At 37.1% G+C, this 24,595-nt stretch overlaps 1 protein-coding gene across 2 annotated transcripts in view; it reads right to left on the bottom strand.

Annotated features, from left to right (window-relative positions):
• The window catches only part of PTPN3 (protein tyrosine phosphatase non-receptor type 3), an 89,602-nt gene extending 75,470 nt beyond the window's left edge, over nucleotides 1–14,132 (bottom strand). Inside the window, exons 1-4 of one of the 2 annotated variants that reach the window (XM_053992793.1) lie at nucleotides 13,995–14,132; nucleotides 2,505–2,612; nucleotides 2,308–2,350; nucleotides 1,174–1,252 (exon numbers count right to left, since the gene is read on the bottom strand). In XM_053992793.1, coding sequence (XP_053848768.1) covers nucleotides 1,174–1,252; nucleotides 2,308–2,350; nucleotides 2,505–2,612; nucleotides 13,995–14,132 — 368 coding nt within the window. Of the gene's footprint in view, nucleotides 1–1,173; nucleotides 1,253–2,307; nucleotides 2,366–2,504; nucleotides 2,613–13,994 lie in introns of both variants that reach the window. The other variant, XM_053992784.1, reaches the window with a different exon arrangement.
• Between the last annotated feature and the right edge of the window lie 10,463 nt (nucleotides 14,133–24,595).

Raw genomic sequence — 24,595 nt, forward strand, 5'->3', positions numbered from 1 at the left:
AGTCTCTATTGCAACTCCAGGGCCACAGTATTAATGTCACAATTAACACTACAAAAACCAAATCACCACTGAACTGGGCTCTTTTTCTCCCTGGAATAATCATTTTGAATCCAAATTAAAAAAAAAAATTAAAAAGGCAAAACACCCCAAATGTCAGTCAAGGTTGACTGTGAGAGTCTATCTTGGAGCTAGTCAGTGGAGGATGAGACATTTGTCTAGCAGCATATGCTGACAAAGAGCTCTTAAATAATTCTCCAAGAGCAGTTCGGTCTTCCTCTTGTTAGTGTGTTTGACAATGTTAGCTTATAGTGATACTGAAGAGTGGCTATGTGAAGAACTTTAAAGAGCAGATCTTAGAATAATTTCAGTTTTAAACTGCATAACAGCTTAAAACTGCATTATTAACAAATACCAAAACAGGTGGAAAGCTACATTTTCTACAAGAAATATAATTTCACATGTTGTACTATTTATATTCCCAAGTCACTGAAATTAATAAGCAATGAAAGTGCCACAAAAATGCCAGATTAATGGCCAGATTAATGTGTGCCTTCAAATTCTAAACTCCAAATTACAGGCACTGAACAAAACAAGTATTCAATTAAAATCTTGTGACAAATTAATTGAAAATTGCTTACAATTCATGCACCCCACCACCCCAAAAACTCAGATACAGGTTTAAAAATAAAACTTCCCAAGTCTACTGTAAACTGAAGCATTATACATGTTTGCATGTTACAAGTAATGGGCAAACTAGAAAACAAGAACTGTTATCTATTCTTCCCAAAAAAAAATAAACCCCACCCTCCCACACCCTCAGCACTAAGTCTACTACACATGTTCAAAACTGACTCAGTGTTGATACAAAACTTCTTAGATAGATAGACCTAAGGCAAGCAGACTCAAAAAAAAAAAAAATTCAAGATGCAAGTAAACGTACTTTTAAAACCTACACTGCTCTACTAACTTATACTCCAGCTGTATCTCAGGGCTGTAAGCTGTGTATATCAGAAACTACTCATCATGAGCATGGCACTAAGCTCTCCACTCTAAATGCAATCAATACCAAGAGCTATAGAAAGTTATCTATGTAATAAAGCATAGTTTGCCAAGCTGCAGACATGGGCAAGACAGATTCTTAGTTCATGAAGGCAAACATCAAACAGAAGTTACCTGGTTTGCTCTTGCTGAAGTGTGTTAGGATCAGGTATAAAAAACCTTACACGAAAATGAAGCGTGCAGGGAAAACCTCCTGCAATATTTTAGAAAGCAAATCAATATTTAGTTTAAAACTGAAAGAAAATAATATTTTCATTTCTACATTTCCAGAAAAATTACATTAATAACCACATAGAAATCTCATGTATTTTTTTCATGAAACTAAAAGACACTCTGAGAAGTCTCTCCTGATGCCCCAACACCAACTTTGAGAAGAAAATACTCTCAAATGTAGTAACACTTTCATTTAAACTACTACTTTGCATAAAAGGCATTATTGAGCTTCCTTTGCTTCCTAAGTATTAGAAAAGAAAAAAGCACTAAATATAGTTAAGGTGTCTCAGTTGGGATCATACTCAGTTCTACCTAACATATAAATACATGAAATTACAGCAGTCCAACATGTTACTTTTGTATATGAATTGAAATAAAAGTGTATGATCTGTAGCACAAGGTAGAAATGAGAGTGCTGGAAAACATAACTCAAGTGTCACAGCACAAACTGAGACAGTGCCATTCCTAAGCTGCTCTCCAGCCAGGGTTATGCTGGCTGGCCTGTCTTTACTGGTAGGCATTCTGTGTTACTCAAAGCTGTATAAAACAAGACTTATTAGAACAACAGATGCACCTGGAAGTGTGTGGCATTGTTTTTTTTTTTGGTTAGCTGTTTTTAAATAAAAATGCATAAATTTGGGGTTTCTTATTGTATGTGAAACAAGAAATTGTCAGAACCTACCACACAAAGCTGGCTATTCCTCCCTCAATGAAAACCCCTCTTCCTTTGCTTCCCTCTCAGGAGGAATTCACTGGCATCACAATATGACTACTGCTTTCATGGCCACCTAAGCATGTCTAACCCTGCTCAGAAACCAGGTTTAGCTGCTATTATAGCATCAAAGTTAATGACCTACCAGGTCTTATTTCCACTCAGGTAAGAGTAAGGAGAAGTAGAAGGATCTGCTGAAAAGACTGGCAGACACAAGACTTGCTCTTGAAGAAAAATCTACCATCTGGACAATATGCATTTGTTCTAGCCATAGAAAAACAGAACTGCAAAGTTACAATCAAAATAGTAAAAATAAGTCTTACCTTTTAACTGTTTTCTAATAGGTTTGCTTGGTTCAAGCCACCGCTGTGAAATGAAAAACTATTAGATGGATTAAACATATTTACAAATAAATACTGTTTATGTGCATGTGTGTGCATGAATATGTGTGTATACATACATGTGCATATATTTATACACACATATACATGCACACACATTTATTATTTATTATACTTACAGGTGAATCTACTGAAGTCTCATTTTGCTGTAAACCAAAATATTCCTTCTCTGTCACACCCAGCTGATTATAGGTCATATCCAACAAAATCTGTCCAGTGTCTTGTTTCTGAAAACAAGAAAAGTTTATAAGTGAAATCTGCAACACTTACACATTTTAAGTGTAAAATTAATTGAAACTAATTTGGTTTTGGTTTTTTTCCTAATACAATTCATGAATAAAATAGCTGCTAATTCATCAATTCAAAGTTTTTCATCAATAAAAACTTTATTCTGATAAAGGTTTGGGTTTCTTCCCAAAATACTTCAGGCACATGAAATTTCCTAATATGAACAGACATGTATTCCAGCCCTTGATGTGAGTGCAGCAAATTAATTGTAATCAGGCCACCCCTCCCTCGCCCACAGTGGGAACCATGCCCTTCCCCAGAGTGGCAGTCTGCAGGGATGGCTTGCAGACACATGGGGCTGCTCTGGCCCCTGCTGTCACCACAAAGCAGCACGCTTTGCTTCCACATCAGCTAATAAAAGGCAAAGTGAGATACACTAGGATGGGGAAAAAAAGGAAGGGGATCCTGTGATCCAGCCATGAGATACTTCAGCCTGCACTCTCACCTGCCCCTTAGGGTCCACATGCTCAGCTGCCATTTAGCCACCCCTTTTTCTGCCTAGATGTCCCCAGTGACAGGAATCACAGAACAACTGGTACAGCACAGTATCAAACAGGCAGCAGAGGTCAGAAGTCTAAGGCCAGTATAATTTCCCCCAAACCAAAAAAGAATCTCCATGGCATGGCATTGTGGAGAACAGATTAACCAAGTTCTGCCAAAGAACACCATGAACCAATTCCATTAAAAAAAAACACCAAACACAGAAAGAAAAAAAAAAAAAACAAAAAAAAAAAAAAAAAAAAAAAAAAACAAAAAAAAAAAAACAAAACAAAACAAAACAAAAAAAAAACAAAAAAAAAAACCCACCCAAAAAACTCAACAAGACTGCAATCCTAAATATGCTAATAAGTAATAGAGAGCTTGCTGTATTGGATTTGTGTGGCTAGATTTTGGTACCAGAGAGGCACCAGAGCAGAGATTCCCCTGCAGACCATGGTGAAGCAGCTCTGTCCCTGCAGCCCATGGAGTCCCACAAGAGAGGCAGAAATCCACCTGCAGCCTGTGGAGGATCCCATGCCAGAGCAGGGATGCTTGAAAGGAGCTTGTGAATCAATGAGAAGCCAGTGGTGGAACAGGCTCCTGGCAGGGACCTGGAGACCCATGAAGAGAGAAACCCACACTGGAGCAGGTTTGCTGGTAGAACCTGTGACCCTGAAGGGCTGCATCTCAGGGAAGAGTGATCCATATTGCAGCAATTTGTGAAAAATCGTAGGAAGCCCATTGAAGATATTTGTGGAGAACTGTCTCCCGTGGGAGGGACCCCACAGTGGAGCAGGGGTGAGCAGCATGAGAAACAACCTGTGGAGAAGAACCTATGTTTCCCCTGTGTAGCAGGAGAAACAACCTGTGGCAAACTGACCAAAATCCCCATTCCCTGTCTTCTTGTGCCACTGCAGGGAGAAGTAGAGCCTGAGAAGGAAGAATGACTGGTGGGAAGGTGTTTTTAAGATTTATTTTACTTCTTATCCTGCTCTGATTTTGTTTGTAGTAAATTCAATAATTATCCTCAAGTTCAGTATGCTTTGCCTGTGATGGCAGAGTTGTACGGCATCTTAGCTCTAGAATTTTATATACAGAATTGCTGGACCGAGCAAAAATCAGGCCAGTTTGCTTTTTTTTTATTGAAAAAAAAAAAAAATCAAAGAAAACAGTTTCCTAATTACTTTAAGATTTTTCCAAATGTCTCTCTTAAAAGCAGAAATATTCTGCATACATTAAAAACCCCAACCCAAAAAAACTCCAAACCAAACAAACAAAAACCCAGAAGAAAGTTATTTGAACTGCAAAAGACAAGCACTTTACTCTTGAACAAATTTCTTAAAAATTCAGCTCTGGTTTTATTATGTTCTGATTTCATAAGAAAATTTCTCGATTTTTTTGAAAAAAATCTCTTGAAACAAAGGACTCAATGTATATGCCACATTACTGTGGCTGGCCCCAGTCTTGCTCAGTATGTAAGAGTGTTCACTAATAAGCCAATTCAATTCTTTGCTTAAACCTTTTTTTCTAATAGAGCAGCCCAGGAAGTCCTGTTCAGAAGACAGATTTTTATTATTTTTTTTAATAGGGTACAACACTCTTGTGATTGAGTGCTTTAAACTGCATCATATTCCATAGTCTTTCCTTATCTCACAGGAGCATTCTTCCTATTTAAAAAGATGGGAAAAGAAAAACAAAATTTCAAGCAAAGGACACCCACTTGCCCCATCTTATTTTGGAGGATGGAATATTATCCAACATTTTCTACTACTGCTGCTAGAGCAGAACTCCTAGCAGTTCATTTGAAACTTGAATGATCAGTGTTCTCATATCAGGCTGTTGGCCTCCTGTGAAAAGCTGTGCCCATTTTTCTGGAGTCACATGTGGAGAAAACAATGTAGGCAACACCCAACTGTTGAGACTACCTTTTCCTCTCCAGCACTCTCCCATTTTATTTAACTTTCAGAGAAAACAGTTGAGATCTCACAAAAAATATAAGTCACACAGGCCTGTAAAGGCCATGCAGCCACTAAGAGCTGCAGCTTTGTGCCCTCCTTCTACCCTAGCTGCACATTCCCACTCCCCACCTTTCAGACAGGCTGCTGGCATAGTCAGACCACAGCATTGATCAAATCCCACTTTCTTCTGAAATAGCATAGGCCTAAAATCCAGCCTAGAAACTGAACTCTCAGTGACAGGTAAGGGCCGTGCAACCACGCATTCCTTGTCACACAAAGCCATGGCACCATGCACCTGTCAGGCGGCTCTGTCCGGCACCATCAGTGGCATTGCCTCCACCATGCAGACTGAGATTTGTCCATCTCTGAGAAATTATCCATGTGTACACAAGAGGGCCCTATGGAAACAGCAGATTGAGCCCTCTGAGATAATGGGCATTTCCTGGTGGATCAGTGAGCTCATCTTTAGCATTGACCATATTCATTTCCCCAGGGTTGGGTTTTTATAAGCAGAAAGTTAAAACACTTTTTTAAGTGTCATCACAACACCTGCACAACTCAGAAGGCTAATTGCACACCTATGGTGTGCACTTTTGACAGCACCTAAATGAGCTCCTGAAGTTATATTATGACCAAAAGCAGTAATTAGAAGGGATGGGATAGATACTTTGATGAAAAAAGGTGTTCAGGAATATCAGGTTTCATTATAAATGAGGCAGGAACAAGACCACAAAGGGCAGATTCTTCTGCTTATTTTTAGTTTGAATTTCAACACTTCTTATTCCTTTTGGTCTCCTTTCTTCACAATAACATTACCTCAGAATTCCTTTCTGGATTTCCATGCTTCCAGTCTTTCATCCCAATTCAGATGCCTTCACCTTCTCCCTCCTCATCCCCTCACAATTGCATTCCTGCCTCTCCCCCAGCATATATGAATTACTAAGCCTTCTCATTGTTTCCCTGTAAAGACAAGCAAGCTCCCCATGATGACATTCTTGCTCAGCAGAGTTCTCTCTGCAATGCTCCCAAGGGTCTCCCAACAGTAACGCCAGCTGTTCAGCCAGCACTAGTCTCATCCACCTACACATCTATTTAGTTCTCTTCTGCCTCTCCACATTTCCTAGGAAAAAATAATTTCCAGCATTACTTTTATGTGGTTCCAGTTCTTGCCCTCTGGTACTAAATGCACAGGTTTTTTTTCCCATTGACCAGATCAAGCACCCAGTCAAGAAATCTAAGCAAAACAAAAAATGTTATTTTAAGTTGTTCAAGTCTTCTTGATAAAATTCCCAGTTATAAGTTTGTTGTTTTTCAAGGAAATGTTTACTGCCTTAATTTTGGCATTGCCTTAAGAAATGTTTGAATTATTTTTCGGTCTATACACCTAAAAATGACCACGCAACTCATGCTGCACAATCTTCAACTTATTTTGTAAATTAACAGTTTTGAGACCCAGGTGTAACATGAGGCCGGCTAAGCATGTCAAATCAGCGCTTCTGAATTTTGACATCTATTCCAATACAATTCATAGCCACAGCATATTCAAATATTACAATGTGTAATATTACAACACATCCTATTTTTACTCCCCTGTGCCATAGGAGAGCAAAAACAACATGAACACTGCTCAGCTATACTGGGCATTAGAATCAAGTTCTCCTTAGCCCTATCAACCATTAGGGCAAGCATTTAAGGCATTCCTAATTAAGCTCCTGTTTTTCTACAGTGTAATTTTAAAATGATGTGTTTTCATCACTAGCCTACATTGCTGTAATGACACAAGCTCTTAAGAATTTCAAAGCTTTTACTGAAAAGAAACATTTCCAAGAAGTTTGTGTGTTTCCACCTGAAAAGAACTTTCCATTTATTTCACCTTCATGATATTTCTAACAATCCTTATTCTGAACTGTTAAAAGCTTTGCATCAACCACCTCATAACCACACACTATTCACCTCCATTTAAATCTGTCTTCAAATCAATTACAATTTATGTTGGATAGGCCAAAAATTAATATTTGAAGCACTCATAATTAACACCTGTTACATTCTGCCCATGCCACAACAAGTTCCTACAATATTTAGGGAATTTAAATTAGTAAAGTTTAATTTCTAGTAAGTTAAGCAACTGTGAAGAGAAAAAAGCCCTTCATTACTTTTTAATGTCAAATACTGCCTAGAACCTGGAGTGATCCAGACTCACTGCCCTAAGAGCTGCATAAACTTAAGGTGAAATTGTTAGACCCTTGGACTGAAGAGGTAAATCTGCATGTAAAGTTCTTCAGGTTGTTAACTTCTGTGGGAAGTGGCACAAAGTGACAATTTCAGAGGACAGTGCCATGTAAAGCATATCTCCCTGTCCTCTGCAGAAGCTTCGCCCCCACTCTCCGATAGTGATAACCTCCCAGTTAAGCACCACCTAAGCTTTTGCAAATTCAGGCTCACTTCAGACACAATGCCCACTGCCCAGCTGTTTGAGGTCATCCTTTCCTAATTTAGCCTGTAACACTCATTTGCAGCCAGACAACCTATGTCCTTTGGTCCTAAAAGATGTGTGAGCCTGAACACAGTGCTACCACTTCCTTTTAATTTCCACAGTAATTTAACACACAGCTAATTTGCTCTTCTGCTATCTCTGTCCTTTTCTCTTCCTGGAATTTATTTACTAACCTGATGCTCTTATTCAACCGTGGAACATTTTGTTAATGTAGAATAAACAGAACAGGCTCTTTCCTAAGGTCCAGTCTTCTGCAGAGCAGCCTGGTTTTACTTTCTATGCCTGCCTGACTGGAACTTCCCTCTTTTGTCTCCAAGTGGCCAGGATCCACATGTGACATTCCCTGGAGGGTTGCCTCAATGCCAAGACTAACACTGTTAATATTTCCTTGACACTGGCTGAAGATTCTTGCCTGGTGCGCAAGAATCACCTTTTTCAGAACAGTAATACATGAGCAGCTCAGTCTGCAAACTGCCACCGTTCTCTATTGTTTGCAACTGAAAATTGAGCTTAAGAAAACATTACCTCATCTCATAAAAGCTATTAGTTTACACTACTGATTTCCCTCACTGCAATTACTCCTTGTTCAAGATAACCTGCTACCTCATATTCCTGTATCTTTTTGTTGCTAATAAGGCCTCAAACTTAGTATTTTTGATTTTTTGAAAAAGTTTCAAGAGCAACACATTAAGGAAATCTGACAGTCAAGAACTCGCTTAAATGTCCTCACATTATTTAGTATCTCCTTTTCACCAAGATCTACAACCAACTCCTCAGCCAACTCCTGGCCCACCCCATAACATTTCTAGATTCCATACACTTTAGCACAATATTTTCCTATATAAAGGTCATACAAAATATTTATCCAAGGACAGAGTTTTAACCCACTGCATTTCCTCTGCCTCACAGAAATTATTTAAAACAAACATGTATATGAGGTTAGTCATTCCATTCTAACTTTGGAAAAATTTCCCCTCCACTAATTCTTTCCTTCAGCATTTATTATGAAGTCTTGCCCCACAAAGGGCTAAGACTAACAAGCTTGCTGTAGGGCAGATCACTTTCTCACTGTCCTCAGAGACTTCATCAAATTTCATACTGTCTTACTGCTTTCCAGTCTACTGCTTTACTGACCTGACTCAATACAAAACTAAATATTTGTTGCCAGCCTGAAACTTCATACAGCAGTTCTTTCAACATGCAGGGACACAGAATAGCATTAAACCATCTTGTATTATCGAACAATACGCAGTAGGAAAACTTGGTGACAGACGTAGAAAAAATTCTGCCTCATTGCATTTTTCTATGATTGATTTAAAATCATAAAACTCACACCCACAATCAAAAAGAACCTCTAATACTTGTACCTCTGTCCATTATTTTAAATATACCAAGAGTAATTGTGGGTGTTCATTTTACCCATCATATTCCTTCTCAAATACTTGAAGAAGAAACTTAACTAAGGTGGTAGGAAAGGAAAAACATTCCTTACAATTCAAGCTTCAATTCATGCAACCTTTGGAATTTTTACAGCCTCATCATTTTATTTCTAGAAGGAAACACTATTACTAAAAGACAACTAGTCTAAAAGCAAAAATCCCATGTAATAAGACAAAAACATTAACTCAGACAATGCAATTCAGAAGTGATCTGACACTGTTAGTTTTATACCCTCTCAAAAGTCAGTTTACTTGAGAGATGCTTCCCAAGTGATCATTCCTGGTAAATGAGTCAAAGTAGAGCAAAACCAGAAAATACCTCCATGTTTATATCAAAAGTTACAGACATATTTGCATTATTGCACAATGTAATATGCATAATATAATGAACACCTATTAAACACACTCGTACACAGTATATGAACAAATTCTCTATATATCAGAATGACAGCTGACATTTTCTCCAGGTGAAAAGCCTATGCATTACAGTCTTAGAACACAACAGATGTGACATTAGGGACAGAGGTGAGTTACCCTTACCATAAAACTGAAACACCCGAAGTCTACTGGGAGGCTTCAAGAATTAAATATAATATAATTAAATATAATTAAAGTCAAGTGCAACATTCAGCACTAAATGCTGAATGAATACTTTGCCTCAAATGTAGTTTTAAAGAACATTTCCAACTCTCAGCTTCCATGCACCTTCTATTCTATGCCTGGACTTTGGACATGTTCCATCCAAGTACTGAAACACATAACAGTGGAACAAGAAAGGCCATGTCAGCCTTGCATAGTTAACATACTCTGTGGACTGTAAGCAACGTAGTGGAATGTGTCTGTCTGTTCTCCCATGTGAATTTTCTTGATAATGATGACCTAAAATCAGCACATACCACAGGTTATACTGATGAACTCTTTGTGATACCATGAATCAAAATTTCAGATTCACTGAAACTGTAGTATAACACTTTAAATAAAAACATTGAACAAAATAGCCAACCACATCACTACTCTGACAAAGTAACAAGTCCAGGAGAAAAGTCCAGGAGAAAAACAGCACTGCTCTCTTGCAATTAAGTCTTTGTTTACAGCTGGGCAGAATACCAATCTTCTTTGGGATAAATGATTAATAAGAACAACTTTTAAGAAAGGAAATTATGCAGATATCTTCAGGTTTCTCAATAGATAGAAAGTTCCTCTGGTTAAATCCATATGCAAATCTACTTTCCTTTTTCCTTTATCCAGTTTTACAATACTTGGTTTTTATTCACCCTCCTAAAGACAGAACCACTGGGAAAACAAAGTAACATCTGAAGTATCATTCATCAGAATGATAAAGAAGAAAGAAATGTATAGGTATAACTGCAAAAGTGCCATGCCATTTGGTACAAAATTTGATAAAATCAGTTCTGTGGGCTCTATAAAGATCTTGCTCCTACAGAATGAAAAGAAAGTTTTATCTCTATTCCCCCTGTTCTAGTCTCTGAAAGATTCAGTATTTTGAGATACCATGAATGTTCTACCATAATTTTAAATAAGTTAGTACTAGTTCAAAATTACAAAATATCTAAGTTGTTCTCAGTGTTGTAAGTTTAGACTATTTAATCAATTTTCTTTCTATTAAATTTAAATCCACCTCATATTCTGTAGTCTTGAGTATATGTACATTGTCAACAAGATAACAGAAACGACAACATAGGAATATCCATTTGTTTAAGCTTACAGTAAATCTATCTTAAGTTTCTTCTTACTCATGAGATTTCTTTTCTTTCATGTTATTTTCCTATATAATCCCCTTATGCCTTTGAAAGAAAGAAATCCTTTTGCAGTAAGAATTCTGTGTTCAGAAAGCTGCTACATGACAAAGGAATGCTCAGTTGTTTCCATCCCACTGTCATTAGAATGGGAGAACTCTCCAATTCCACTTACACTATTAAATGGACAAAGGCCAAGCTTCAAGTATTCTGCTTTTCCACTTTTACTTTCTACTATTTGTTGAAGAAAAATATAATTACGTCCATGAATATAAAACATACTTATGTATATGTAAATATTAGCCTAATATTAGTTCAAAGTGTAACATCAATCCAAACTTTGAGCCTTCACAGATCAGAACCAGGTACCACTAGACAACAAACAACCCTTAAGAATTCCCAACCTTAATTTTCCACTGATAATATTGAAGTTCTTTTAAAGAGAAAACACTGAACTCTATGCTTTAGAAGAGGTGATCCTGTTCAGGTCTAGTTCTCCAAACTCTGACAGAGGAGAAAAATTCAGCATATTTCAGTAATAACTGTAAAAGCAGAGAAAGTAAAAAACAACTTAGAAAACTTATCTAAAATATCCAAAAAGACATAGCAGGTCTTTTTATCCATGTATCTTGTATCTATGTCTAGTCACTTCAGAAAGTACCTTAATTTTAATAATGTATTACTCCATCATTAAATACATTTCTGCTAATTTGTCTTCCGGGTAATTATGCCATGTGATATGCATATTAAATTTCTTTAAAATATGTAACTGTCAATTAAGATGTCATCCAGAAATGAATTAAATGTGGAGAAAAACATCTTGATACGAGAAACAGTTTCTCTAAAGCAACACAGAAAGCCTTCACTAGTGGGGAAAATCCGTTCAGAGCAAAACTTACTGCTTTCCAATAAGTACATGCCCTTCAGTTCATGACCAGCTGATTCCCAGACTGACCAAGTCCCAAGTTATTCTTTGCTCACAGAGATAAAAATGAATTATGTTGGCAATTAAAATAAACACACAAACACAGAGTCAGGCTGAATTTTTCTGCTAATGTAACCAGAACTTGGATACAAATTTTCTGCAGCTGGTTTCAAATTCTTTTGAAAAATGGACCTTATGACACTACCAGAGTGTGGCAAAGCCTATTCTTAGGCTGATATCAAGGTTAGATAATCATGAAGGGCAATCCTCAAAGAAAAGTGCAGCCTCCCTCATTACCAGCTCAGTACTCAAAGAACATAAATCTGTGAAACCCTTTTCTTAGTCCATAACACAGCAGGGTAGCTGCACTCCCTGCTTGTTTCATGTAGAGCAGTAATGAGTCCTCCATCACCCCTATGTGGCTCAGTATCACAGCTGCAGTAAAGGAGGCCCTTACAATTCCTGGATGAAGGAGGTAACCAGCAGTGGTACCCCAAGCATATGCTGAAGGTAGGGAGAGAAATCAGTTGGGTTTAGAATTTCAAAACATCATAAAATAGTTTTGGTTGGAAGGAACCTTAAATATCATCTGGTTCCAACTCCCCTACCATAGCCAGGGATGCCTTCCACTGCTCCAAGTTGTTCAAAGCCCCATCCAGCCTGGTCTTGAACGTTTTCAAGGATGGGACAGCTGCAACTTCTCTGGGCAACCAATTCCAGTGCTTCACCATCCAAACAGCAAAGAATTTCTTCCTAATATCTCAGCTACATCTACCCTCTCTCAGTTGGAAGCTAGTCTCCCCTTGTTGTATCACAACAAGCCCTTGTACAAAGTTCCTCTCCAGCTTTCTTTAGGTACCAGAAGGCTGCTTTAAGGTCTACACAGTTCCTTCTCAAAGGCTCCCATTTTGCACTCACTGCCCAAAGGAGGAAATGGGGAGCAAGTTTCATGTATAGTGCTGGACTTCAGGCCAAGCTCTACACCTAAAGCTGTGCAAACATCTGTTTACAAAGAACAAATATACTACTATGCACAGATTTAAAACCATTTTGAATTCCTCATTTTACACAGATCCTTGTGCAGGGCAGGTGGCAATTATGTCAGCTCACTGACAGACAAGACAATGCCTAGGGCATGCTGGAGACAAACAATAGAAACTGTATACTAAATGTTGGCCCTTCTCTTACTTATTATCCTTCTACTCCACTCCCCAATATTACACACATTTATGAACACATAGCATGCAAAATGCATACTAACATTATACTAATTCTGGATATACTATGGTGAAAATAACCTTTCTAACCAATCAGATAATTTATATTTCAATTAATATCCAACAGACAAAGTTAAAAAACAAAATCAATCTGCAGAGAACTGTAATAAGATATGGGACAACTTTTGGATGCAGTTTTGAATGTCCTATTAGAAAGCATAGTCTAGTCTAAGATATCTAAACAATACAGCTTCCTCAGCAAAATGCTTCTTCTCAAACAAGGTAAATTGGATAAAATAAGTATAATATAAAGATATACACACAAATCTTACACACAATTCTACTTAAATTTATCCACAGTTTTTCTGCATGGTCAAATAATTCTATTGAAAGCTGACTGAGAAGTTTCCCTTGTTTTCATTTAAAAATGAACTGATATTTTAAATCAGTACTAAAGGTTATAAACCTTGCAGAATAAAATACACTAAAAATACAGAGTACAAACCTCCATTAATCCCCTTTCCCTCCCCACACCCAAATAAAGAGACTGTATTGAAGTACAAAAGACTGAACAGAACGGTCCTACTGAGCCACAACGTCTTCACTGTTTACATCATCTTTGCATTTCTGAAAATATGTACTGACATCACTACAGGAATTTGTAAGGCCTCCTTCTTTTAGAAGTACTCCTTTTTACTAGTCCTTTGAAGGAGAAACACGTCCCAATTAAGGAGTTCCCTTTAAATATTAATTACTTATTCATAGTTGATAATGATCACCAGATCTGTTTCTTCATGGTTCCCATATTATATAGAATTCCAGATACAATCTGCATGCCATGATTTTATGACATTGAAGTTGGTTGGCTTGAAAGTAAATTAAAACAGCACTTTTAAAATCCACTTCATAAGCAGTAATTCTGCAATTTGCTATGACAAAGCCACATCTTCAACACCTTTTGGAGATACCATGCCTCAGGGTCCCATATTTCATCTGCAGCTTTCAAACAAATTTCTATGTATTTAAAAAGAAAGTAGTTTTCCAAACTTACGTTGACTTTGAAGCTTTGTACTGAGCCATCCAAGAAGTGGACGTTACAGATTATTTCTGATCGGGTTTTCTCTTTTGGTAGTTCTGATGCTCGTATGTTATTTATCCTCCCACCTAAGGCTCGTAAACGGGAGTTCATAACTATTGCTGAATAACCTACAAAACAAAAATTATGTTTAATGACAGTTCTTATAATTCTCTATGTTTGTTTTTCAGAGTAACTTACAACATTATGAAGACCTCATTACATCCCAAGTTAACAAATGCTTCTTATAGAAAAGAATAAGTTGTAAAATTGGCCTGTTGTAAACCAGAACATAAATGCATAAATATAGAGGGGTTCGCATGTTGTAAATGTGAACATTATCAAGAGAATTACAGGTAATCCCTGCAATGTATACCTGGTTTAGGCATGAGTCACTGCCTTAGTTTAAACCAGTAAAAAACCCCAGACACTTACTATAAAGTAAGAAGGCAATGTCAAGACAAGTTTTTATCATCTGTAACTAGGAAGCCCCTTACCCCCTTTTACATTTCCATATTTCTGCATTTACAATACAAGTTCCACTACAATAATTCTGTTTACTCTCAACTGACAAAACAGTCTTGAGTTAATGCAAATCTGGTTCTATCAAGTAACCTTTTGTTTCAGGAATATATATGCAAACACCATATGTAAGGCAAGCAGAACTAACATTAAAACATGTCAGTATTTTACAGTCTAGCATACATAAATTCATGAAGCCAGAAATTTAAATCAAAGAAGAACATGCCACAAGAAAAAAACTTATTTTGTTGCTTAGGCTTTCTTTTTTAAAAAAACTCTTCATGAAAACCAAAACTCTAAAAACCAGTATTTACAAACTAAAACCAATAAAAGAACATCCCATCAAACAGAAAAGGCCATTCATTTAAATAAGAGGCAAATTAAATTCAGACAAGCCTGTAAACATTTCAAGCCTCTCTTCACTGGATCAGTTTACTAATTAACATCACAGCATTTAAAGCCAGTTGGCCAGCGAAGCAGAGGATAGCTTTTCAGGTTAATTACCATACCAATTACCAAACCATTCCTCACTTATAAGGGGACAGCTACAAAGGGCCTTGCATAATAAGAGTGTTAGGTAGACTGCTGGCCAAGCTAGACAGGACCTATATGAGCACTATTTTTCATCTCCCTTTTTTGTGTATCTGCCTTAAAACACAGTCTGGCTTTTCTTTTACGCAGCTACGGAAATGGAACAATTTAGAAAAAAAAAAAAATCACTTAAAATACCAAAGCATTGCATCTACTACATATCTCTTTGAAAGGGAAACATGAAAAGAATGAAGAGCCATGAAATGTGAAATTGTATAAAGAGGTCTTTTTGGGGTTGCAAAGACAACAAAGCAGCGCAGTGATCCTTCTCCACTCAACTCCGTGTAATCTATACTCAGAAGCAGCTAAAACAATTGCCTTCTCACAGACAGCTCAGAAGTCAGACACACATTAGCATTCAATACTTCCAACAACACTCTCATGGGTTCTTTTGTTAGCCAATTGATACTTCACTGTGGTACATTTTCTAAAATCAAAACTGTAAGTTATCAAGACTCATTTTTTAGCCAGCATGCATTTTTTTTTTTTTCCTCAGAAAAGGTGCAGGTTGGGGTTTTAGATGTTTCTTTTCTCTGGCTCTTTTATTTTTCTTTTGTTTTTAAATGAGGGGATAAAAAGTTTTAGGAGAATTATGAACAATATTTACATATAAATCACCAAACACTCCTATTGCTTTGAAATTTTTCTTGATATACAGTCTGCATTTAATCACAGTTTTGGTTTTGTTTTGGTTTTTTTTAATATCCAAAAAATGGGCTAATTCAGGAATGGTTGCTGTTAAATAAAACATACAGTTATCCAATTACCAAGAGTATACAGAAAGTTGACGACAAACTATGATTGTAGAGGAAGCCTTCAATCTCATATTCTCTAATTTTCTAGCAGCTAAGTTGTAAACTATTTATTCAGCACTGTGTTCACCTTTCACCAAAAAGTCAAGTGACTACATGAATTATACTACAAAGTCTTTTCTCCACTCTCCACCTCATCTGGCAAAAAAAAAAACCCTTCTCATTTGCAGAAATAGCTCTCTACCCACTAGTCCACTGATGGGTAAGTGGAAGGTTATCCTTCACTGTGGGCCAACCACTAGGTAAGAGAGAAGAATGTTTTGGTAGCCAGATTCAAAGCTTCATCAGCCTGGCCTTAAGGGCTTGGTCTGCACTGTGACACCTAATGGTCCCCAGCACACAGACTTCTCCATTCACGGGAAAAAAGGCTATTTGACCCTTTTGCTTATAATGCCCAACCTATCCTACATTTCTACCATTCCTTTTCTCTATGCCCTAATTATATTTAAACTTTGTCAGGCTTCAGCAGAGCACAACAATCCATAGGAGTCTCCAGCACCCTGCTCCTGATCTACCCAGAGAGAGGGAGCAAATTATGCTCAGCCCCTGAAGCCCTAGTGCAGAACATGCTTCAGGTTAAGCTACACTTGAAGACCCTTCAGACGTTTTGATACCTAACTCTAATTCCTCTCCAGCACAGAATTATTTTTTCAAGTGTTACAATATAGCCAGTTCTTGCTACTCACTTGTTCAAGCTTCAAATGCAGAAGCCAATAAAATAGCATCAATAACATTTATATATATATATATATATATATATATATATATATATATATATATATATATATATATATATGCGCTTGCTATCTAGAAAAAAACAACAAGAAAAAAACACCAGCAATAAAAAGAAAACTCTTGTAACTGCAAAAAAATTAACCTGAATAAACCAAACTGATGATTTTTATTTAAGTGACTGTGCATAGTAGCACAAGTAATTACAGGTCCATTTCATACCATGGTTCCTCTTTAGGAAGCCCAGCCTGGATAACCTCAGCTATCCAAGAACTAACAGTAACACATACTTACATACTGCAGTTCATGATAAAATGAGAGGTGCTTAGTTTGAAATTTGTAGTCTTGTGCTAGTTTTTTAGTTACCTCTGGTTTAACACCTTCTGGTGACCTGCTGGATGCTGGGTTACACGCCCAATGCCCAAAGTGAAGCAGTAAGTTGGAAATTCATCATGAGAAATTCAAACCTGCTACCGTGACCAGTTTGCATTGGGTTCACAAACGAAAACCTGCAATTCCTTTCTTGTTACCATTTTATGTAAAATCACACCAGGAACACAGAGTTCATGGTTTGTGCTTACGGCAAGCAAAGAGCCCCAGCTGAGGCTGTCCTCAACAAAGCCAGCTGACCACAGGAACTGTGCCAAGACAGGGACAAATGGCTGAGTGTTTGGGTGCCACAGCTATCAGTCAACGGGAGCTCAAGGGGACTAATCAAGCCCTAGAAAACTGCCACCAGCTGGAGACCCCTGCAGAGAAAGCCACGCTTCTACTTCCCACCTCCATGGCCTTGAGCACCACTGTGCCAAGTGAGCTCCTCAGGGAGCTGTGTTACAGGTGTCACACCGCAGGAACCTGCCCACACCACTCTGCACGTCCCACCTCAGCGTGCTGCACGCTCAGCAAGTCTGCAAGGAAACAACTCAGTGAATCCCTAGCCTAAAGGGAAAGGGAAGGAGAACAGGAGACAGGTGAGCAGTTCAGTTGTTGGCACCTGCTCCATGACTTTTCATCCATAAGTGAGCTGATTAAAGCTATATTTTAAATACTGGAATGGCTTATGGACCCCAGTGCAACATGTAGAAGCATATGAAGGAACCTGCAATGGCAACTGCTTTTGGGGAAGGGAGATGGGCCACTGAGATCCCCAGCACAACCACAAACCTCACACTTCTAAGACAAGGGCTCTTAAGGCCCTAGCAATCACCCTCCAGCCCTGAGCAACCAGAACCAGCCATTAAATGCAAATGTCAGTTCCTGTTTGTAGCCTCAGGAAGGAGGCTGATTCAGAAATGAAACAAAACTCTAAAAAAAACTGTAAGACAATTTAATATAATCAACAAGTCAATACTTCAATATTTGTTTCCCTTTCCCTAAAATAAGCATGTCTTCCCTAAAAAAATCCAGGAACATGGGAGGTATATTTTAATTAAACAAACAAACAAAACACAGCGAAAACACAGTTATTTTCACAGTTATAAAGTATAAAACAAACATGTGAAATTCTATCCCACAATGAAATCATGCAGTAGGCTTACAGGAGAAACAAATACAAGTACAGCTGTGGAAAGAAGTTAATGTTTTCCAAGTACATTAAACACATTTCTGGACAAGTTTGGTTATGCATGCCTTCTCCTACAGTAATGCTGCAGTCAAGCAGAACAAAAATAACATGTTTACCTCATCTTTTGTATTGAAGACTGACTTTTAAAAATACTTTTTTTCCATACCAGCATTTTATTTCTTTCTAACTGCTCGGAAATTGCTGTTTAAGAAACTTAAGATTCCATTATCAATATAACTGCTGTCAACTTCTTTTTTACCAAATAATTAAATCAAGGGCAGCTTTGCTGAGTATACACTCAAGGGCCTTCTACATATAATCACACTGTGTATAACTGTTAATAGTTTTGTTGGGCTTGTGATTGTTTAAGGGTTTTTTTTTTTAATAATTATTTATTACCTCCACTTCTTCAGGTCAATAGGGATAATTTACTCCTGTAAATGGGTGCACTCATATTTTTTCTAGGAGGAGACTACTGCACTAAGTTTTCTCAGTTTATTACAGTCTTGACTGAAAATGCTGGCCTCTCAAATATCATATATATTACAGAATCTGTGGGAATGTCATTTACAAAAGGATAGTGCTTCCAACCCACTTTCATTGTCTGAGTGACCACCCCTGACAAGGAAGTGAAAAACAGTAGTACTAACAACACGGCCAAGTCTTGTGTGTCCTTTCAATAACAGTTACATTTTTGGTTATCTGTTCCTTTAATTAAATGTACAAAAGTGGGAATGGAAAGAGTTTTAACAAAGTAAAGGTGCCTTTGTGATAATGTATGTCCCTAAACAACTGATACAAATGCTCTTCAGCATGCATCTGCCCATGTAGTTAAGAATTACTTACACACCTCAAAGCCCTATCTATCATCAGTGCATCTTAACAACAACTAAATTATACAGCCAGATTTTCCAAATAGAAGAATTAGGCTTAACTCACTACACATGAAAATCAGGTTCTGCTTCCACCTTCTGCAGAGGAAATGCTTCATCTTTTGTACATTCCCAATAAGAAACTAGATGCCTCCCTATTAATAAAAATTCAGCACTTCTATCTCGCTTGGGAAAATCCCAAGAGGTATTGACCACAATACAAATTACCGGGCTAAAGCAACAACCAAAGTAAAAGATAAACTTCATTTTGAACAGTGTGTGCAGGTCACCATTTTATCCTTATTTGTAATTATTTCCTCACAAAGTTTTCCTGACATATTCATGTAAGTTATATAGAAAGTAAATGTGGAAGCCAGAAGAAACATGATAAAACTTCACATCACTTGGAAAAATAAAAGCCAAAAAAAATCCGATCCAAAGCAATTAAATCATAAATATAGAACAAGCATAAAAGCCTTAGATGATTAAGCCTTACAGCTTATGGTATAAAAATACCTCCAAACTGAGATACAAAGGAAAAAAGACTTGTTGCAGCATGCCCTTCCTTAGAACAGGAATAAAGGTTAATATCCATGTTGAAAGCTGCTGCATGTGTGTAGATACACACACAACTTCCAAAGCAGTATCTGCAAGTTTTCAAACCACTGCTCTTTAAGAAAGGTAGCAATATAATAGACTCTTCTAGCCAAGGTTAAAATCCACATTAATAAAATTAAAGATTTGGCTTAGATTTATTTCCAGTGGCTATGGCACCGATGATATTTTCAAGTACAGCAAAATTACTTATCTGCCATGTAAGTAACCAATACGTCTAGCAAAGTATTCTAAGACTGTTATCAAAAATTGGACTAATAAGGCTTAAATCCTTCTAATTATCATCTTAGGTTTTCCAGAAATAAAAAAACCCAAACCTATAGGCAGAGATTCTTCACAGAAAATTAGTCCATATAAGCAAAAAAACATAGGCATTTTGAAGTTATACCTCAAACGGGCATAACACATATTGCCAGCCCATAATTTACCAGAACCAGTACAGAACAGAGCAAAGGGAAAACATCCTTCCACAATAAAATATAATGATACTACTTCTTCATTTACTAGCCCTTAATGGTGGAGTTCACCCACAAATAAGCCTTCAGGGTAGACCACATACAGTATGACACCTCTATTTGTTTATTTAGAACGTACTTCAAAGCATTTTAGTTTCAGTGAAGGTAGGTACAAGGAAGAAAGGCTCGTTCTAAAAACAAAAACCAGACCACAAGTAATTGTGAATACTCTTTCCTCTTCTAACCAGCGCAGAATTGGAATATAGCTTTTTATTTCACTTTTAAATCCAGTAAATAAATAAACTAGATTTGTTCCTATGTCTAGGAATCAGGTACCTACCTATCTACAGCAGTCATTGCCTCTTAGAAGAGAATCCAATATATGGAGGTGAATAAATTTTTTTAAATACCTACACCACTACAAGACATTTGATGCTTAATTAGTGCATAAAATTGAGTAATTAAATGATTTGTAAGCCTTCCCTGCAATTCATTTAGCTTTTCATTATAACACAACCCTGATAAATTCATATTGCAAAGTGTTTTCATGGGAAATCCAGCTATTTTAAACTCTGGATTCAGCAAGACCACACATAAATGTCAAAGACAGGCCCAAAGAAATGGATGGGAGAGGAAATATGCCTTTTAGCTCTAGCATTATACTGTACCCTGACTGATATGTCATTGAGATCCCACTAAACCAATACCATACTGAAGACAATGCCAGCAGTGTGAGCAGCTGCAGTATCTGGTGCAGAAAAGCCATGCACCACAATAAGCCACCCATGCTTATTTCAGTTCTGCTGCCTGGAACCTACGTACACTCATGCAGCTGCACTGGGGACATCATTTCTGTTGGGGACCATTTACAGTGGCAGAGTAAAAACACTAAGTGATCAAATTATCCTCAAAAAAAAAGGAATATTCACATCAAACATTTGTTCTGCATATACATATATATTCATTACAATACGAGTTTTAGAGACAAATATTTAATTTCAACTTTTCTGAGACCCTTCTTCCTCTTTCCCCTCCCCTTTTGAAAGAGGTGTGCTTTACCTGCAAAGATTTACCAAAAAGATTTTTACCCAAAGAGTTGTAAAACATGCACAGCTTCAGGCATCCCAACAGTTCTTGCTGTTAAGACTGAAGAAGAGAACAGTCTGCCATCACAGGGTAATAGAGATTATTCGACCAAAATAACCATACTCTTTACATAGTAATAGCCTTTACATGGGGGACTGGGGGTTAGAAGGATTATCCCAGCCTTTCAGCAACATGTTCAGCAGCAAAGACTGCTTATCTGAAAACTTAATCTTGAAACCAGATAACCTAAAGGTAACTAAATTCTAGAATAGCTTATTGGTGGAAAAACAATACTGACCATCAATTTCAGTGTTGTTCAGATCTTCTGTTTTTAACATCCTTTATTTCAACTTCTGAGGTAAATATTTTGGTCACATTTGCAAAGGATCAAACAAGATTTTATGAGTAACTCCTCAAACTTCAAGGGTATAAATCTGGTCACGCCAACTTCACAAATGTTCTTTTATATACATACAATAAAACCACGCAGCTAACGCATTGTAGGATCCAATGTGTCATTTCAAAGTGAATGAAGCATTATTGCTAGACCTGAGACACAGGATTAGCACAAGTAAAGATATAGTACCTACTGCATTCAGAATGATTGAGAGCAGAAAAACTAGTGGGAAGAAAAATCAAGAGACCTGCTCCCTACATTGCTAAAATACTGTGAAATACAGGTGAGAACAAGACATACTTATAATGCTTTCACATTTTTGCAGTTTTTAGTGCTCGTATCAAGAGATTTTTATGATGTTTATTTTTAAAAACCATTTATACAATAACACCTTCAGCCAGTGTGTTGAGAGCAGTAAACAGCACGCTGCTTCACTTCCTGCACCCTGCCAATCAAAGCATTCAGGAACTCTATGGCTTCCTCTATTGCCTGCCTCAGCTTTAAGCAGACTATAGAACAAAAGAAAATCATCTCACCAAAAAATTCAAGGGCTACTACTACTTTATTTTCCAAATAATGCCTTTGGGAGGTAACTAACAATGTTGCATGAATTCAAAATAAAAACTGCAGAATGAAAGCCAAAGCTCACCTTCCCTAGCTTGGTAGTGCATTACACTAACAACACTGAAGAGTAGAAGTGAACACTGAGTCAAAATGACAGCTGAGCACTGCAGTGCCCAGCTATCAACATTTCCCAAAAATATGAGTTTATATAGAATAAATAATTTATGCCTTCAAAATTTCAAAACCAAGTAAATAAGCATTCACCACTGAAATTTATAAAGACAAGCAACTAAAATATTCTGAAATCTTGGTTATCAAATTAATCACCATACCAAAACTGAAATACAAAAAATACCTCATATTCTATTAGCAATGAACTGTGTGTCATGAAACTTTTGTATGACACATAACATGAAACAAGAACCATTATGTCTATTCTCCTGCCAAGTAAAGCTGTTACATTTAAGCAGAATTATAATCATCTGCATGACAGATTCAGGAAGAGATGTAGAAAAATAACCAAAGCTTTAAGGATTCAAACATATTTCAAAGACATGCTTTTAGAGGGAAATTCTACTTTTATACTATATCCATAGTATGACACTGCAGTCTAGAAACTATCTGTTCTACTTCCACTGGTTTTAAAAACACCCTGAAGTAAAACTGGGATTATTCATACAAATCTCATACTATCCACTATGCTTGCAGGTTGATATAAATCTCTACCTCCTGTAGGGTAACATAAACAAATACATATAATTTTCACTTTTGAGAATGTTGCTGAGAGTGTCAGAAAAGCATCAAGTCCCCATATAATGTTCCCTATGTGAGACATGCTCTTTTCTGATAGCAACTTTGAACTGTTGTCCTCCACCTACGACCTAAAAGACTACTGATCTACACTGAAACATTTCATTTGCCAATGCAGCATGACAGCCCACCAAAAAGAAATGAATATCACGAATTGTACATAATGCCTCTTTTGAGTACAGGCATGTTAAAAAAACCCCAAACACCAGCTTTCTAAAACAATCTTCTCCTCATATCTCAAATACATGTCTAGAGTAATTTTTTCCTGTACATATTAACCAGACAAATAAAAGAGACCTTTTATAATTTTTGCCTCCAATTTAACACAGTACATTTGCACATCAAAGCTACAGTTATCAAAGATTTTGGTCTTTTCAACAGGACTGATGTCATTGTACCTCACAAAAACAAAAGAAATTTTAGCTGTTTTTTAAGGAGCAGGAAAACAGCAGACTGTACACAGAACAAAGTATAGACTCAACACAAGGCCATGAATCTAAATGTTCACATTCTATTTCTGATGTCTGCTGACATTTTGTGAACTGGTCGCTTTCCTCCTCCTCCTCCAATTGAACATGGACCAGGACAGAAGTAATTGCCAAAGCATACTTTTGAAAACTTTGAAAAAGCAGGGGTATAGGTAACTGGACTGTGGATACACTTAAGAACTTGTTCTTCTACAGAAGGACTGAATGGCCCTTAAATCTGTCAGCTCAGAAAGATGCTGCTGGCTGTGGTGACTGCCATTTTTTGCCAAGGGAGAAAGAAGAAAAAAAAAACACCTTAATCATGGCTGTAAGAGTATTAATGAGAACTAATGCCATGGAAAGCTAACTCAGTTTTTAAATAAGACAGAAATGCCCCACAAAATTCAGTGCTGGATTGTTGAGAAATAGCCTGAAATTACAGATGACTGAAGTTTCCTTCATGCGTGGGCACAGTTGAGCAGCGGACCAAGACCTGCCACTATTACCCGGTGTTTTCCACTATGGGCAATACTCAATCTGTTTCTCAGCACAACAGAGGACTGTGTACCATTCAAGCTTGGGAAGAAGAAGTCTCATCACTAGCAACAAAAAAACCCAGTCCATACTTTTTGCAAGAAAACATTTCAGATCTCAGAAGAAAACATATCTTGTAAACTGTGTTAATGAACAAAAAACTCTTCAGAATTACTACGAATTATCTTTCTGAACCCAGATATTTCTTTTAGAACTTAAAGCTAAAACTTCATAGAACTGTTTTCTATACATTCCTGTTTCGTATATTTTATAATACACATTCTGACACAAGCTTTTGAAATCTATTCCGTTAAGCATAACAGAAGAATTCTGTTATAAAACCTATGGCTTCAAAAGGTCCCCAGAAGGATTTGGAACACAGCACAGGCAATCTGCAGTTAACCACAGAATACTACTGAAAAAGATAAAATGGTAAAATAATCAAATGAGAGCAATTCTTCCTTTAAAAGAAAAAAAGAAGGACACAACAGCAATCTGGAAATTGAAAGTTATGTTATGAAGGGAACTTTAGGCTGTATGGACAGAGAAAAGCATT

This window comes from Vidua macroura, chromosome 1 (assembly GCF_024509145.1).
Source record: "Vidua macroura isolate BioBank_ID:100142 chromosome 1, ASM2450914v1, whole genome shotgun sequence".
NCBI classification, from domain to species: domain Eukaryota; kingdom Metazoa; phylum Chordata; class Aves; order Passeriformes; family Viduidae; genus Vidua; species Vidua macroura.